At 37.5% G+C, this 17,581-nt stretch overlaps 1 protein-coding gene and 1 non-coding gene across 4 annotated transcripts; one reads left to right on the forward strand and one right to left on the reverse strand.

The window, feature by feature from the left end:
• Positions 1-1,337: 1,337 nt before the first annotated feature.
• Positions 1,338-13,538, reverse strand: LOC103710023 (NLR family CARD domain-containing protein 3-like). Of its 3 annotated transcripts, XR_604536.4 has the most exons (18): positions 13,098-13,538; positions 12,041-12,253; positions 11,667-11,725; positions 11,370-11,507; positions 9,202-9,276; positions 9,006-9,089; positions 8,831-8,892; positions 8,588-8,657; positions 5,288-5,363; positions 5,067-5,197; positions 4,226-4,285; positions 2,578-2,652; positions 2,395-2,499; positions 2,225-2,320; positions 2,054-2,134; positions 1,854-1,955; positions 1,635-1,779; positions 1,338-1,545 (listed from the first exon to the last, which is right to left on the reverse strand). XR_604536.4 is itself a non-coding variant. In XM_008795593.4 (17 exons), the coding sequence occupies exons 1-17, from the start codon at positions 13,438-13,440 to the stop codon at positions 1,711-1,713; spliced, it is 1,839 nt and encodes a 612-aa protein (XP_008793815.2). In that variant the 5' UTR covers positions 13,441-13,538; the 3' UTR covers positions 1,338-1,710. The 3 variants fall into 3 exon arrangements, 2 of the variants coding, with proteins under 2 accessions (XP_008793815.2, XP_008793816.2); XM_008795593.4 differs by having other exon boundaries at positions 1,338-1,779; XM_008795594.4 differs by having other exon boundaries at positions 1,338-1,779; positions 12,041-12,260; positions 13,098-13,423.
• A 2,606-nt stretch (positions 13,539-16,144) lies between these two features.
• On the forward strand, positions 16,145-17,171 carry LOC103710022. The gene is made up of 2 exons (XR_005508557.1): positions 16,145-16,538; positions 16,643-17,171. It is a non-coding gene; the product is annotated as an uncharacterized LOC103710022 (transcript).
• Positions 17,172-17,581: the final 410 nt, after the last annotated feature.

The raw sequence follows: 17,581 nt of genomic DNA on the forward strand, positions 1-17,581 counted from the left end.
TCTAAAATTCCCCCTTCTCTTTTTTTTTAAATCAAGGCGAGGGAAGGGGTATTATGAACAAGTATTACTGATCGAATAGTCAGCGAGACTTGATTGCATTACTCAAACATGCATGATGTCCATAAATTATGAATTATGGGGCTCCCTTACATGCACAAGAACAGTTCTCTTACCACCTGCTATAAAGAGATTGGTACAATTATTGGATTTGTTGCACCAATATTTGTGGGTTCAATGAATTTTTGGTATGCACATAATGGACACCGCAAAGCTTCATCCCAATCTACCCGTGCCCTAAGGCCAAAAGGCTACGACCAACTTGAACCTGGATGTACTTGTCGAGTTTAGACCCGTATCGCAAGTAAAGCCAGCATAGCAGGATATCTAGCCGTTATTATTTCCTAAAGACCTTTCTCATTGAAATAAATCTAGGAAGCAGCTCTGACTGTCATCATGTATGTTTTAAACTTCGGGCATCGGCACAATCATGTGAATCTCTCTGTTTTGTGTTTATTTAATCCCTGTTACTGGCGTATCAACTGGTTGCATCACCATTGGTTGGTGGGAGAAGGTAATTATGGGTTTGAATCATGCTGCAATTTTTTTGGAAATAATGGATTTTCTCAGGTGGAGAGTTGGTGGAGGGTACAGCTTTCTTGATGCTAGCATGTAACGTATTGAAACCAAATGACACAAGCTGTCATAAGAATTTGTATTTCAGAAAATTAATATAATATAAGTTCTCCACCAAATCCAGGAGTACTTGGGAATAATTTACCCAACCTTTTTTTTTCCCCACAAAATCACTATTCCAATTTTTTTTAGTCCACTTCCAAACGCAACCAAAATATATGTGCATCCCATTACTAGATCAAAATTTCGTCCATGCCTAACTTAAATTAGTTCTTCTGAGACAGCGCCCGATCCACTGACAAACCAAGGATAGAATACAGAGAGGGCTTCTATAAGAGATCGTTCGATCGACCCAGATATCTGCTGTGATGGATTTATAAACCTTTGTCCCATGCCTGACTTTATGAGTTCAAGTACGAGACAGAGAATATGAACGGGCTTTCAACGAGACCCAGATACCTGTTGTCGTGATTTCAAACCAATTCGTCGGATCGGTTTAAAACACGAAGAGAAGCATCCCTGGAATTCCAGTCATAGAGTAAACAAGAAGTCTCCACACAGTCCAGGCCCACAAAGTTTTTACAAATTTTAAATAGGATTTAACTATAAGTTTTCTATAAGCAGCTTAAGGGATGAGCACCATTAGATTAACTTTTCTATAAGCAGATTCAACCCCAAGAATAGGAACAACCCACACAATAAAGTAAGAAACTACAAAAGAATGATTTATTATCAATTATTAAAACAATCCAAATATGTAAATTTTACAAAATTATGAAACTAAAATTTCAGAAAGACATAGTACACATGCATTGGCACTGTCTAGAGGCAGATGCTGATAAAAGCTAAACAAATCAAAATTTTCTTCAGCTATCATGCTGCATGCTCTGCCCAACTCCCCCACTTGCTTCTCTAAAGAATTTAATTGAACTGATAAATACCTCATCAGATGCACTTACTCGGAGTGAAACCATATAAACTAGTAATGCAGTAAGCCTTACATATGTTCATGCATCCATGTGGGACAGGAAGAAAGAATACGAGGCAGTCAAATTGGGCGTGCCAAGTAAATGAAGGCTAAAAGTAAATGTTGATTTCCTTCTCGCTCATTTCATAAACATGGTCTTGAGCCTCCGTCAAAGCAACCTGTGTTGATTCATATACTACATGACTACAAGTTCTAAAGATTCACAAGGCTAGAAAAAAAAAACAATTATAACCTGTCCGTATTTGGTAAGGAAATTGCTTGCAAGGTTCAAGGATGTGACAGCAAGATCTTCATTTGCTTTGAGTGCTTGTGCGAGAGCAAATGCTCCTTTGTCCTGTTTCCACATGCAGAAGATTTTCATATTGTAGAGATGCTAGCAATGTGAGCAAGCCTGGCTGCAAGTTTCAAAAGCATGGTAGCCAATTAACATACTCTTATCTCATTGAAACCTAAATCAAGTGATGTCAGAGCTTCGTTGACAATCTTCAAGCTGCGAGCCAAGCATATTGCACCCTATAGAAGGAAAACAAAGTAAAATCCATGAGACAAGCACACAATTTATAAATACAGTCACTTATGCATGTATAAAGCATTGATCAGTACATCATCTCCAAGTCCATTTGCCCGCAGGTCCAAAGTAGATAGTGTGGTATTGTACTTCAAACAATCGGCAATATACTCAGCACCCTTTGGTCCTATCTGCAAAACAATCCAGGGAGTAATGTAGGAGAAAAACTTCAATAAAATGAGAGAGCATTAAAAGCACATGTTACCTGACACCAACCAAGCTTTAGTGTCTCTATCTTCCCATAGAACTTGAGAACTTCACATAGAGCCTTTGCCCCATCAGGTCCTATTGGGTTGTAGCCTAATTCCAACTGAGAAAATAATAACATCAGACTTGGCCATTAAATAAGGAGCTTAGGTACAAAAACATCCACATGATAATGGCTCACTGTTGTGATGGTTGAATTATCTTTCAGAACACTAGCTATCGCACTCGCACCACTTGCATGAATGTTGTTACCACCCTGAAAATGTGAAAAACTTCAGAGAAAGAAACAAGTGCGTATGTAATTGAAGAATACCAATTAAATTCCTATTTTTTTAACAGGAACAATCATGAAAAAAACGGAAATACAAGAAGATACGGAAATAAACATGATAAACAAGTAAACTGAGAATGGGAATAAACATGATATACAAGTAAACTGAGTATTGGAATAAATATGATACACAAGTAAACTGAGTTTTCCCATCCAATCTCTCCCCCACAAGCACCCACAGAACTATACGATGACTTGAGACGTGCACATTCATAAAGAGTCATGCTAAAACTATATGCAAATAAAGATTGATAACACATGGGTGACATGTGCCTCACAATTATGATGCATGGATCCACCAAGAAAACCATGTGAGACTGATACAATATTTTGACAAATATGCTGTACAATCCAGAAGGTGTTATTCACCTACAAGCGCATGTAGCATTTCCCTAACTTAAAATTTTTCCATAACTTTCTTCCAGGATAACATTTGATTTCAGTTTGTTCTTTGCACATGCCAATACATAGGAGAATCATCATTATGGAAATCAAAAATGAAACTGGTTTTTATATCAACAAAAACACGTGCTCACTTTCAGAAGGCTAGATGTCTCAAACTCTGCTTCAAAACTGTCTAGTACACAAGTATTATACCAAATTACCAATTTTATTCAACTTTACCATGAGACATGAACCATAAACTGGACAACTACTGTCGATTTTTTTCCACAATAGCTGAGTCTCATGTCACTTCACTTGTCAGTGATGTCAACACTTGTCCATGTCTCACCAAAATCATATGAAGCAAAGTGCTTAGCTTGTGGGGAATACCCAAGCATGAACACAAATCATATCATGAATCATTTCAAAATCAGACTTTATTTTTGGACTTGCTAAGAGAACTAAAGGACACTTTTAGAAATAGAAATAGTAGGCACCATACTCTCCTCTGTTTTAAAGTATATTAACATGAAACATGACACTCCATAAACCACATTGGTGCCCCCGAGATCAAGGATACAAGAAAGCACAAAAGACCGTACATAAACAGTTGTATTGCTTAAATATACTAGAGGTATTTTGCAATATAAGTGTGCTTTAAGTTCTATCTGGTACTGGTCCTCAAAGTAGTGCTTTGTGGAAAAAGAAAAAAAAAACACCTCAAGCACTATCAATGTGTCAAGTAGAAGTTTTCAAGTTTGATCAGTACAATATGTGGTAAATAAAAATAGTTACAAAAAAAATTTTGAAGTATTTGGAGAAATTAACAAACCGCCATATAAACAAAACCAAAATATTTTTTGAACACCATCTGTGCATGAGTATGATTTGATCAAATTGCAGAAAAATGATGTAGAGAAGCACAGTAACGATTGTGGCGGCTTAAAGGTGGAACAGAAAAGAAAGGATAATATATCAGCAATTTGAGATGGATCAAACAGCTGATACAGAAATCTGTAATACTAAGCAAACCAATTCATTTTACCAAGATATGAAAAGTTTATGAGAATACTAAGGAACACAAGACTGATTGGAGGGGGCTTTCCAATCTTACCAAATCTACGGTAGTTATTGTTCGGTTCAGCTTCAAAGCATCTGCAATTCTTTCAGCTCCCTGTTGAAGATATGTGTTATGCATCACAAAATAACAAAGACAATTTTCATATCCAACATATATTTCAAATAAACATAAACTCAATATAGCATCCCATGACTTTGAAGGTTGATTTTTGGTACAATTTTTCGACCAAAAAAGAGTGAAAATGTACAGTTTGTTACCAGTTCTCTTATTTTACTACGTTAAGCATTATTTACACAAAAGTCCAAATGCACAGTAGGTGATCCAAACCAAAGATCAACATCATTCATCAAGTTGTACATCTTAAAAGACGTGGGCCAAAATCCTGGTGCTACAATTTTCCCAACCCCAGCCCAAAATAAATGATTTATCGTAAGTGGAAAAACCATACATCTTGTGAGCATTTGATGTATAGGTAACAAGTTCTAATAACAACTGAAAACATGAGTTTAGGCATTTTGGATGATGTAGATTGCGATGACAATGCGGAGTGATTCAAGGCTGAAGCATTTTACGTTGGTTCCTACCAGTTAAAGGACTAAACATCCAACATTTTCATTGGTGTATGCTGATATACATTGAGGCATTTGGAATATCACTGAAAATGCAATGTTGTCACTACTCTGATCAAATTCTTACAAAAAAAAATACACACAAAAACATTGAAGCAGTTCTCTTTCACCAGTAGGAACCAACTAACTTCTAAAATGAACTGGTTAAATTAGTTTCCTCAAAATGAAATGCATCCAATCCCTAAGGCTATACATAATCAGTGCTTTCTTACAAGGTGTTACTAAATCAACTCATGAAACAGTACCTCGTCGCCAATGTCATTCATATAAAGGTTCAACCATAGCAAGGATTTGGTTTTCTTGATAAACTCAGCAACGTGGAAAGCACCCTTGGAACCAATGTCATTGTTGCCAATATCTAAAAGTGTCATTTTTCCTGCAAAACAAAGAAGGTCAGGAGAGACCTATAGAGTAAGAGGTTCAAAATATCAATTAATCTTGACCCATAAAAATGTAAAAGGTAGACCTCTATGGGCAGATAAACCCGACATCAACGCACGTATGCCCTCATTCCCAATATCATTCCCATGCAAATGAAGTTCCTGGTAGCAAAAAACACTTTCAGCCATGAAATATGTTCTGCGATGTAAGTCATCAATTAAACAAAAGAGCAAATTCTATTTCCTTGTCAAACCAAAAGAAATAACAAGCTTAAAGTAAATCATTGCAGAAATGGCTAATTTGCATCGATCAAATAAATTGTTTGTGGCGATGCTCCTATAGCTAATTAATAAAATTGCGGATCTCCTCCTTAATTGAGTGGAGATGAAGAAGAAAAAAAAAATCCAAGTAAAAAATAATATCTTCTAAAGAACAGAAACCCCTATATGATCATCCTTGGTTTTCTCGGCAAGCATTCACAATCTCTCATATCATTCAATGAATCTAGAAAGTTATAAAAACAAAAAAGATCACAAAATGATCACTTAATAAATAATCCCTATCAGAGCAGCATCTGCATTTTCTTAATTGATAGCACTCCCTTTTCCTCTAATAGCAAACATGCTGGTGTGCTGTCACTGATTGGTATTCAAAAAAGTGTAGCTTGAAAGACTTGTCCCATCTGCTGCAAGATTAGCTTTGTCGATTCCTAGCAGTCTTTCCTTTCATATCTAAATGGCTACCGAATATCTTGACTCTTTCTGTGGCAGAAGGTCCAAGAGGAGTAGTTTTTGAAAGAAACCCCCGAAGCTTGCAATCCTCATCATATTTTGGTTGACATTCCTTCCCATCATTTAGAAGGCGGCATCAAAATATTACTCAAGCTAGTGCATATGACAATGTTTTTTTACTTTCATCTCATTCCATCACACAACTGCAGCTAGTGACAGCTAAAGTTTAGGTCTTCAGCTTGGTAAAATAACATCTATCCAACTTCTCTATAAATCCCTAATAATCCAGTGTGTAGGAAACTGCTCTCTTCTGATCCTGCTTCAAAGATCATGCCGCTCTTGTTTGTGAGTTCACCTTTAGAACCAGGAGATTTTCAAAGCCATATGTGATGTTCATACCACAATCAGTGATTGGTTTTTCACCTAAGTTGATGAGATAGAAATAGGTTTGAATGCAAAAATTGGTAAGGCAGAAAATTATGCGAAACAATGATCTGAAGAATTGAAAAAGAATATATGGAATACAGAGGAATTAAAAATGAAAGTGAAGCACCAACCAAAGTTTAAAGCCAAAGATAACCCAACAGAAATGGAAGTAAAGCACCAACACAGTTGACCAAAGGTTCCTCTACATTATTATGTGATAATTCCATGCAATTGTGACTTTAGGAAACATTTTTCCCAAATCAGAATTCCCGAGATGCCTAATGGATAACATTAGTGGATACTAAAGCTTAAAAGTGTTTCTAAAGGGCTTAAGTGCATATATGGATATGAATTGATAATATGGATATGAATGCATATGGAAACAAGGCTAGAAATATGAGGAACACCGTCTAAGAATGCAATAATGAAAAACTGATTAAAATGGCATCAACTTGTGTAAAGAAATCCATAAAGGCCTTTGTAAAGATTAAATATCAGATTCCAGTCAACATTTTAGAGGGAGAAGAACAAAAATAACGTGGATGGTACTTATGTTGAATAAGCAGGAAATGGTGGCAGTGACTTGATGAAAATTTGACATTAAGATTCTGAAATCATGGGATATCAAACTTCAACTTTTCTAAATTGATCAAAAACATAAGACCACATGTATTTTACTGGACATCTTGATAAGACCCTTCCAGGATTCCATCACTATGCATTACCCAGTAAACAGCCGAATTAGATTTAGAAATCCTTGGATCAACACCTACCAACTTGATCAATAATTTAACCTCTAGACTTGTAAAAACTTACAGGACGACCTTCAGATTCTGTACAATATCATCACTCACATTTTTGCATTCTTCCTTTGGGTAAACTATTAGAATAATTTTAGATACAGTCTGAGATAAAGAACGCATACTTTTGCCTAGCTCAGTTTATAAACCTGCGCCTGCACAAGAGTTTAACATATTATTTGTTCATTTCTAATTCTTGTAACAATACCAGATCACTAAGCATATTTCAATTGGTTGAGCTTTCAGCAAAGGCTCCCTCAATCCTGCTTAGTAATTCAAATAAGCCCCTGAGAAAACTTCCAAATCAACCATAGAATTTCAAAGTTATCACTGAATTCTCATCAACCATGTAGAAGATCACAGATGCCCATAGGCCATAGCCAGCAATCCTTATCTTACATATATAGGGTCCTTCATTGAATCGATCATATGTGACTCCTATCTAAGGTCATCTGACGCAAGCATACAGAAAAAAAAGGGGATAGTTCCTCACAAATTCCTTGCAATTGTATCCTCACAATTTAAGATGGCCTTGGTGGAGCTTTCTTGCATTTCTTCTTCCACAAATCAGTTATCTAGACCTTTACCGCCAACAAAATTTTAATAGGGATTTATTAAATATAAATCAACCTATTCAATGTTACTCCCTACAACCAGATCTAGGCTTGAAACCAGAATTTGATCTAGGGTGTATACCTATCTTGTATATGAATCATCAATCATCACATATTTACAGAACTACTATTTCATTACACTTCAAAAATAATTGACTAAACAAATATTTAGAGTCATTCATCACATTTAAACACCAGTAAAATAGAATTTAAAAGGTGTTATCAGAAGAAAAATAAAAGGATAATGTTTGGAATGCATGGTTCTAAGAACTAAAGGAAACAAATCAAACAATATAGGTCATATTGTGTAAAAAGAGGATGGTGAAGTTGAAATTTGAACAAGAGTATGCTTTTGTGCAAGATATGCATCTTGAGGGAAAGATGTCCAAGAGAAAAGCTCTAAACCCAAAAAGATAATTTCACTTGTCCATTGTGCATGAAGTAGATAGTAGTTTTGCAGCATTCACTGAATTAAAAAAACATTATTTCAGTTATATGAGTATAACGAAAACTATAACCACCAAGTCTTGACCATGCTATATATGATCTGTTTTACGAATTATCTATACTGAATATGTATATTAAGATATTGTCCAAGTCATTTGCTTGCCTCCTTCAAGATGGATTCGCTGTTTGCAGAACTACCTATCGGTTGATGATATAAATTGGATAAGCATTTCAAGAAATTTGGTTACATCTTTGCAGTTCATCTAGAAGTTAACATGGGATTTTCCAATAATTCGCAAAAAAGGAAGATGCATAAAGTTTGAAACAAAAGTGAGAAAGACGCATAAAGTTTGAGACAAAAGTATACCCTTAAAGACTTGTTCCCTTCAATACCTTTAGCTAGACTTGCTGCACCAAGTGGACCGCCATAGTTGCCGCTAGTTAAAAGTCATATGCAAGCATTAACAAATGAACACAGGTATGAACTACCAGAAACATTTAAAAAAAACTACCATAAACATGTTGAAGTCTGATCAACAATGATGCCGATATGCAAGAAAGCAAGCACTAAATGAAGAGAAATAAGAAATATGTGTATAACATCACTAACTTGAGATGTATTGACCGAATTGCATTGTTTTCAAGGAGTGCTCCAGCAAGACTTGCAAACCCCTATTCCAGTTTCACAAATAAAAGAGAATATAAGAACAAAACATGTGTTTGCAGCTAGACATGGTCATAGTAAAATCTTCGAAAAAAAAAGATGACCGACAACAATGACTTACAGTGTAGTCAATCATGTTGTTGTTAAGTTCTAAAACACGCAAGGTTGAGTTCTTTTTCAGCATCTCTGCTATAGCCCTTGCTCCCTGCATAGAGAATGTATCAAGCATATAAAAATTTCACCATTCATTAACCACTATTTTACCAACAAGCAGCATTAATCAAGATGAATGACTATAAAACTTGAATCGAAGTAACCTCATCTCCTAGACCAGTACTGTTCAGCTGGAGTTTTTGAATACCTGCATTCCCCATTAAAATATCTGAAAGGCACTGCAAACATCATCCAATCAATCTCAGTAATTAAAATTATTACTCAGATGCCAAGCAACAAACCAAAAGTTTCTGCAAATAACCTATTGCTAACGGCATAGTTCTGAAAACAAAAAATCATGGATAAGTTGGGTAACATCATACATTGTGCAACTATTGTAAGTTTGTAACTAATAAGTTAAGCAAACAACAACGGAAGAAAATGATACATAGATAATTTAGTTACAAGAAATATTACAACTCCTGTACAATTGTTTGTAACTGGAAAATACATATACGGGCAAAAAAGTAAAAAATAAGAATTGAAAGATAAACTGCTGGAAAAGCTGGTCAAAGTACAGACTTTAAAGTTTCTCCTGATTGATTAATGAATTGACAAAAAATTGGTAATCCTTAATGCATGATAAAAAACCAAACAATTCAACAATGTCAAAATGCCTCATCAGTTCTATAGCTTATCTTTTACATAATGACAGATTTAAATCAGAGGAGTCAAAATCATTTAATTCTTCAAGAAGAAGCAAATCATATTCAAAAAGGAGAAGGAAATATGATGAAGTATTTACAATAAATATCACAGCCAAGATAGCCAAACAAGAATGTAAATTAAAAGCTCATTTCTGAGACACACAAAGAATACATTAGCAGGCTCAAAAGTTTCCTCGCACATCTCACTAAATAAATCCTGCAACAAGGGAACCATTTCCCTTTTGGCGTGCTTGACAATAACCCCACCAGCTAATAGTATCCAAAATTTCTCTCTATATTATCTAAAGGAAGCTTAGGATGATGCCAGAACTTGGTATCCACTTGATTTTAGTCAACAAGTCCCTTTCCACCTCCATCATAAAAGCTTCTAGCACAAATTCTTTAAAGACAAGCATGATGCAGCTCTAACATGTTCTCTTGTACCAAGCAGCAGCTAGTGTTGGCTTCGATTATACATAGTATCACCTTTCCTCGATACTTTGACAGATGCAATCCTTTCTACAAGCAATTTCACTAACGGTCTCAAGTGGATTCCATGTATAATCTTCTGATGTCTCCAAAATTTGAAATCTCCCTAATTAGTCTTATGCAAGGTCTGTTGAACCATCGCAAACCAGGTAATTGGGAGCCCACTGAACCAAAACAGCCAGGAACAAGGACAGTACAGCCACCATAAATGAAACCGAGTTAGAACTGATTGGAAGCAGACCAAATCGAGTTGGACTGACCAATTCCACCTAGTTATGGACGGTTTTGACCCGGTTTACCAAGGTTGCAACTGGCTTATTTATAAAACCCTGATCCCCTCCTGATGTTTAATCTCTCATGGGCGTGCTCACTTTTCTCTCCCCCCACCTCTTCGGGCAACAACACCATGGAAGACCTCGCCGACAGCTCTGACCTTGATCAATGGCATTCGGCCCTATATTGACGATCTTTGATCTTGATCGATGAGCCTCGACCTTGATTAATGACCTTTGACCCCTGACCGACGAAGACCATCCCAAATTAATGAGCTCCAACCTCGATTGACGACCTCCAACCCTTAATCGATGACCTCCTGCCCTCGGTCAATGACCTCCTCTCCTCGATTCGCCTCCCTTTTTTTATTAAATCCTTCCTCCCCTTCTCTCTCCACCTACTTATCTCTTTCCACTTGTTCACTCTCGTCGTCTCTTGATCGGCGACATTACGCGACCGTGTTTTGATACAATATAGTATGGTACCATATGGATCCGATACCTGACCGATATGGGTCACGATACCAGTTTTGCAAACTTTGATTTTTTGTTTCAATTGTTTTAAGGAAACTTCGTTCTATAAGAGACTGTAAGGATGGATTCGTTTGAATTATTCCACCAAAATTCATTGTTGTTCATCTTTTTAGTGCTTCATTAACAAGGTAACTTGAAAACCATTACTAAAAGATCATATATAACAGCTGCGGAGCTTTACAAGTTCTACACCAGAGATAACCATAAAAAAGTACAGCCTTAAAAGATGATGGAAACTGTTTGAACAACCTCATGCAATTCAGCAAGCTAGTATATATTTCAAAATGCATATTAATAATGATAGGTAGTAAAATTTGAGCAAGAAATGACCTTAGCTCCTTCATCACCAATGGCATTTCCAGAAAGGTTCAAAGTTTTTAATACAATATTTGTTTGAAGAATACCATCAAAAGCTTTTAATCCAACTGCTGTTATCCCATTGCCAGAAAAGTTCACTTCCTCTGCATTCTGAAATTAGGTAGCATGATGCATACAAGTTACAAACAAGCCATTTAACAGCGCATCCATATAACTTTCAAATATTTCCCTATTCTTTAAGCTCATAAGATGTAACTTACAATAGCCAAAAAAAATTTAAGGCTATAACCAAGAAACAGAAGATCCAACCTGATTGTAGCCTAAGCCTTCAGCAAGGAAGAATAGCCCATCATCCCCAAAGTTACGACCTATCAAAAGCATGAACTTGGTAAAGTTCCACTAATCTCTTTGTGAAAAAGAAAATGAATAATTTCTTTCTGTAGAGAAGGAGAAATAAATTATACAAAGATGACAGAGAAATTAGGTTCAACATAAATAGAGTAAGTTTTATTATTAACCAATGTAGCATGCAAAATAGCTAAACAATCATCACAAATAGGTCATGCTATCAATCCAAAAGAATCATCCTATCAAATGGCATAAACTTGACTGGAAACATACAAAAGTAGTACACAATGAATCAATAATTTATGATATAAGTAGCACAAGTCTAGGCAACTCACCTGACATGTCAACACTTCTAAATGACCTCAATTCTTTGGCAAATTCATTGAGCCTCTGTCTGGATTCCCTTTCAATTTTGAGACTATTACCTGATGGCAAATTAGTTCCTGGTGCGAATGACCACTTTATTCCAGGTAAAGAGGATCCTGTCTCCGCAGAAGTTGGATACTTCGGTTTTGGCACAAGTACTCTTTCAACCACCTTCCATAAGACTGTCAGCTGAATAAGCAAATCAGTAGCCAGTCCAGATTATTACAGAAATATACGGTGATTGATTTTAAACAATATGATGGGTGTATGTGTATGCACACATGTGTGCGTGGTTCAACATGAGTTTAATTGTTCCCAAACCAGCTAGCCCAAACACCACATAAAATGAAGAACTTTGAAAAAATTACGATTTCAAACAAGATGATTATTCTAGTATAGAATGAACCTTAACCAACAAGCCTTCTCCCATGTATACAGGATTGACTCTGTGAATATAGGCATGGTGCTACAGTTAAGAATGTTTTGCAACTGGCACTCAATCCAAAACAAATCCTTTATGATGGGGTGATACATTCCTAGCAAAGGCAACTCTGAGCAAGTAAGCAGCCTGCCTTGAAACCCTAAACTGCTAGTTGACAATTGAAGGATATTCTAGAGTACTAACTCCATTCACTTTGGTGAAGGAGGCTGAGAAGATAAGAAATCATAAGGAGAGGTATCATGGCATGTAAGATTCGCAAGAAAGAATCAAAAACAATAAGATTGGAGGATTAACATTTTCAACTACCGCACACTTATATCACAGATACTAAGAATGGCATCAAGTGAAGAAACTCCAGATTCTTCCGAGTTTCAGACATATTAAAAACCACTTAAGAAACACCAACAAAACTGACCACAGATTTCTAAGGAGAGAAAACTGATGCTATTAGATATAATATTTCTATTTTTATGCTAATAAAGAACTTTGCGTGCGGTCTCCCCGCTTTTGGAGATGATATCAGCAAGATGGGCAAAAGGAAGACAGGGAAAGGAAGGTCTTGGGAGGATAAAAGGATTGCATACCGAAGGTAACAGCAAGAAAAGCTCCAGCCGGCGCAACGAAGGAGGCAATCTCCTTCACGGGCCCCGAGGGCAAACCCCTCACGGCCTGAGACTGCCGGTAGACTCTCCGCCCTCCTCCTCCACTTCGGCTCGGCCCACCGTCGAGCACCTCAGAGGCGGCCCTCGGAACAAGGGCCACGAAGCGTCGCCCCCTGATCCTGGCAGGAAACGGGTGCGGAAGGGGAAAGAAGAGAGGCTTCTGTCCCTGGAGCTGGTGAGCTGAGCGAGAGTAAGAGGCCGGGGCGAAGGCTCCAGCGCGCAGATCCGGTTTGAAGGAGTAGGAGAACAGGGCGGAGGGTTCCATTGGAGAAAGGACGCTATTCTTGAACTTGACGGCTAATGGCAGGGGAGGAGAGTAGAAGGGTTCTAATATGGCTTTTGTTGGGGTCTACCGTCGACTCTGATTCGCGTTCGAGGAAAGAAAAGAGAACGGAGGCGAGTGCGAAGGATGGAGAGATCAAACAATTACGGCGGGGAATGGATCAGGTCGGACCGAGGCCTGGTTTCGGGCTCTATTCTGGTCAGATCAACTGATACGGGGATGCCAGTCCAGTTGGCTTAACCCCGCAAACCCAACCAAGCTCGAATCAGGCTCGCCTGCTCCGCTGACAAGCTCAAAATTTAGGACCAGTCTTAGTTCAACTCCGCTTATGAGCATCGAGGCATAATGCCAAACAATGCATTTTAGGGATGAACCTTTTTCTATTTGGTTGTGAAGCATTCGACAAACACGATTGGCGGTTGAACATCTAAGCTTGTCGCATCTTCTAATGTAAGGGTGTAATGGAACCGAGCTGAGCTGGGTCGAGTAGCTAGAGACTCAAGCTCAACTCGATTCAAAATACTTTAGCTCGAAATTCAACTTAAGAGCGATCTAGTTTTGATATCTAAGCTCAAACTCGATTTGATTAAAAAACAAAAGCAATACTCGAAATTGATTTGACTCGATTCGAATATCAACAGAGCTATACTTAAGCTCGAGTTTAAGTCTTGGTCATAATTAAAAAATATAGTTAAAAGTTTGGAGCTAGGTTGGATTTAAAAAATATAAATATTATATTTATAATTTTAAGTTAATAATATATATTGTAAAAATAAAAATTTAATAATATTAAAAAAATATATACTTGATTAACTCCCGAATGTTCGATTTAAATATTTTGCTACTTGAGTTCAACTCCATAAACTGTTCGAGTTACTCGAGATTGAGTAGAGCTTGGATATGAGTTGAGCTCGAGCAGCTCACGAGCTATTTAGCTCATTGGCACCCCTACTCTAATATATATCATGCAGAGTTTATCGATTATTATGATAGACTCTGATGTGTATCCATATATCATTCCCTGACAACATGTGCCATTGCCAATGAAAATGAAAAACGGACATCATTAACCTAAATTTGCATTTGTATACACTTTATAGTACTCATTATTTCAATATACACTCTACTTTCTATCTCCCTCAATGTGCTTGCATGTCTAGAATGCTCATTAATTCATTAATGAGATCTTGTCCCCCTTGACAAAGGCCGGATTTGAATTTCTTATCTGGACCCTTTCGTCAATTGGATCTATGGAGATACATACTTAGACCCTTCCGAGACCAATAGATCTGTTTATTTGTTGCCTAACAAATATATTTGAGTGTTTGTTATACTTTTAAAGGTGCGGGAGCTTGTTTTTGGCCACAGTAATTACTATTGAAGAATCTACCTTGATCCAAAATGGCGATAGAGTAATTTGGCGCGAGGCATGGAAGAGATGGAATGGTGCTTTTTCTACCAAAAAAAAAAAAAATGTAATGGTGCTTATGTCCTGTTGTTTGGATTTTCTTGATCTAATCTCCAATCAGATATTTTGATTTCACTCCCTTCTCAAGCGATAAATCTATCAAATTTAACCTTTATTTTCCAACTTCGAGGGAGGCTAGCATAGTAAGGTTAGTTCAATAATGGAACGATAGAAATCCTGCCATTCCAACACGAAATTAATATAAGATCATGGTCAGTGAAGAAATTGACCTTTCCATTAGATGGAATAATCACCAGCTCACTGAATCACGAGATATTATATATAATAATATATTTATGACTATGTCGATGGTTATAGCTATTTGAAGTAGATCATCTACAAAATCCCATCTCAACCTAATGCAATGAGCAATTTTTCTATGAAGCTATATTTTGAGATTGTGGATAAAACCACTCTAATACTTCTTCTAATTTAGAGATCGAGCACTAAAAGTGCATGAGAGATGGTACATATAGATGTGATCAATCACTTTGATTATTTATTATTTATGTAACTTGATAGTACAAATTTTTAATTTCAAGAGGTGGATTTAAGATTTTAGCACTAAAATCTATCCTCACATTATTTTTTTTAAAAAATAAAAAATATGTGAAACTTCTAGACCTTCATTATATGTAGGGCTTACAGTGGAGGATCCTTATCCATTAGAAAGCTTCAATTATGTATACACATATAGAGATGAATTTGGTGTTTTATTTAAGAAAAGAGAGTAATGGATAATAAATACATTATCATCAAACTAAGAATAAATTTGCTAAATATACTCACCAATTAACTACTCAATTATAATAAAATATAATTATTTTTAGATAAAAATGAAAATATATCATAAAATAAAAAAATCAATTAAAAGTAATTTCTAAATAATTATAAAAATATATATTAGAAAATGATTGCTTGAGATTCACGGTTTAGGGCTTGAGGCCAAAACCCCCTCTTTTACGAGAAATTGTTATATGGACCAGGTCCAATGGATCAATCCAAATTCTGAGGCACATGTACGGTGAATAACAGGCATCCGTATTTGATCTTGCATGGCTTAAATTAAAAAGGGTAATGTGGCGAGGGACTATTGGGCTGGTCCACTGGACCTGGTCCATCTGATTATATGACCACCCTTACGGGAAGCGGGAGTGGAGTTGTGAACGCGGCATAAGGGTCCACGCCAACAACGGGCATTCGAACTCCAGCACCTCCCGTTCGACCCTGGCCGCATCTTGAACGCCCGATATGTACATGTTTCGTACTTCCCACGTCACTTCGGGCCCCACTGGTTTCCCCAAACCGAATCAGCGAATATGGCAGAGTGCGCCATGACCGGAGGGGGGTTCTTGGAGGCGGCGCGGCCGACACGCTGCGGCCGCGGCCTCCCGCTAGCGGCTGAATCAGCGGCTTGTCGGCCCGTTGGGGAAGCAGCGGCAGCAGGTGGTGAAGCGGCGGGAGCGGTGGCTGGTGGCGTTGGGGATCGCCCTCGACGCCGTCTACATGCTCAGCATCTTCGACATCTACTTCAAGAACCGCGTCGTCCACGGCATGGAGCCCGTCCCCCAGCCCACCTCTCCCCCCGCCAAGCGCCTCGTCCTCTTCGTCGGTCCGTCCCCCTCTCCTCCCTTTCTTGATTATTTTCTTTTCTCTTCAACGCGCTAAGATCGATTTTTTCCGACAATGTGGGTTTGGATCTGAAACTGTTTGCAGCCGGCGGCCTGCGAACGGACAAATTCTTAGAGCAAGAATCCGAGGGGCATTTCAGAGCGCCGTTCTTGAGGAGCGTGACGCAGTCGAGCCCCGGTCATATTTCCATCATGGCAGGTGTCTATGAGGATCCTAGTGCAGTAACAAAAGTGTGGCCTTCTTTGGATAGCCCGTGATGATTTACTTTCCGTTTCTTGAAATATTTTTGAGTATGTTGTCACTCTCAAAGTTTCGCCGCCCCGATCCTTTCTTTCTTTCTTTTGTCTTTTTCTTTTTTTTTAGTTCTTGAAAGCAAATTATTGACCCGTCTTTGTCTTTCTTTAAATCATGAGATGTTTTCATGAGCTACGTGCTTTCACATCAATGAATGTATAATGATCTCCTGTATATGTTTTAATTTGTGGTAGTTTGCTAAGAACTCTAGTCCACCTCAGATGATAAACATATTTCATGTCGCTTGCAGGGTGAAAAGCTAATCCTGTTAAATTTGATTCAATTTTCCACCGAAGTCGACACACAATTGCTTTTGGAAGTCCTGATATTATTCCTATATTCTGCAGTAATTTATGTCAAAGCACCTGGAGCTCACACAGCCCTGATTTTCAAGACTCCACAACAGGCTAGGTCCACTAACATATATCGAAACAGATTGCCATCATAAATGTCCAGATTGGGATTTGGAATTGGCATATGTCATGATACTAGTTTTTCTTTTTGACAGTATACTTGTATGGAAAACCTTTCCTTTGTTATTGATCTGTAGTATAGGCACCAAATGTCCAGTATGAATGGAAAAGTGGCTCTAATATTTTGATTTGTGAGTTTTCTCCCATCTTATCTTCAATTTATGATGCTTCCCATCCCAAAATATTTTGAAAGTCGAAACACATTTTCTCTCTTATTCTTACAAGGCTAGTTGAGTTGCTATAAGCAGAATGAGGT

This window comes from Phoenix dactylifera, unplaced genomic scaffold, assembly GCF_009389715.1.
Source record: "Phoenix dactylifera cultivar Barhee BC4 unplaced genomic scaffold, palm_55x_up_171113_PBpolish2nd_filt_p 000544F, whole genome shotgun sequence".
In the NCBI taxonomy this organism is placed as follows: Eukaryota; Viridiplantae; Streptophyta; class Magnoliopsida; order Arecales; family Arecaceae; genus Phoenix; species Phoenix dactylifera.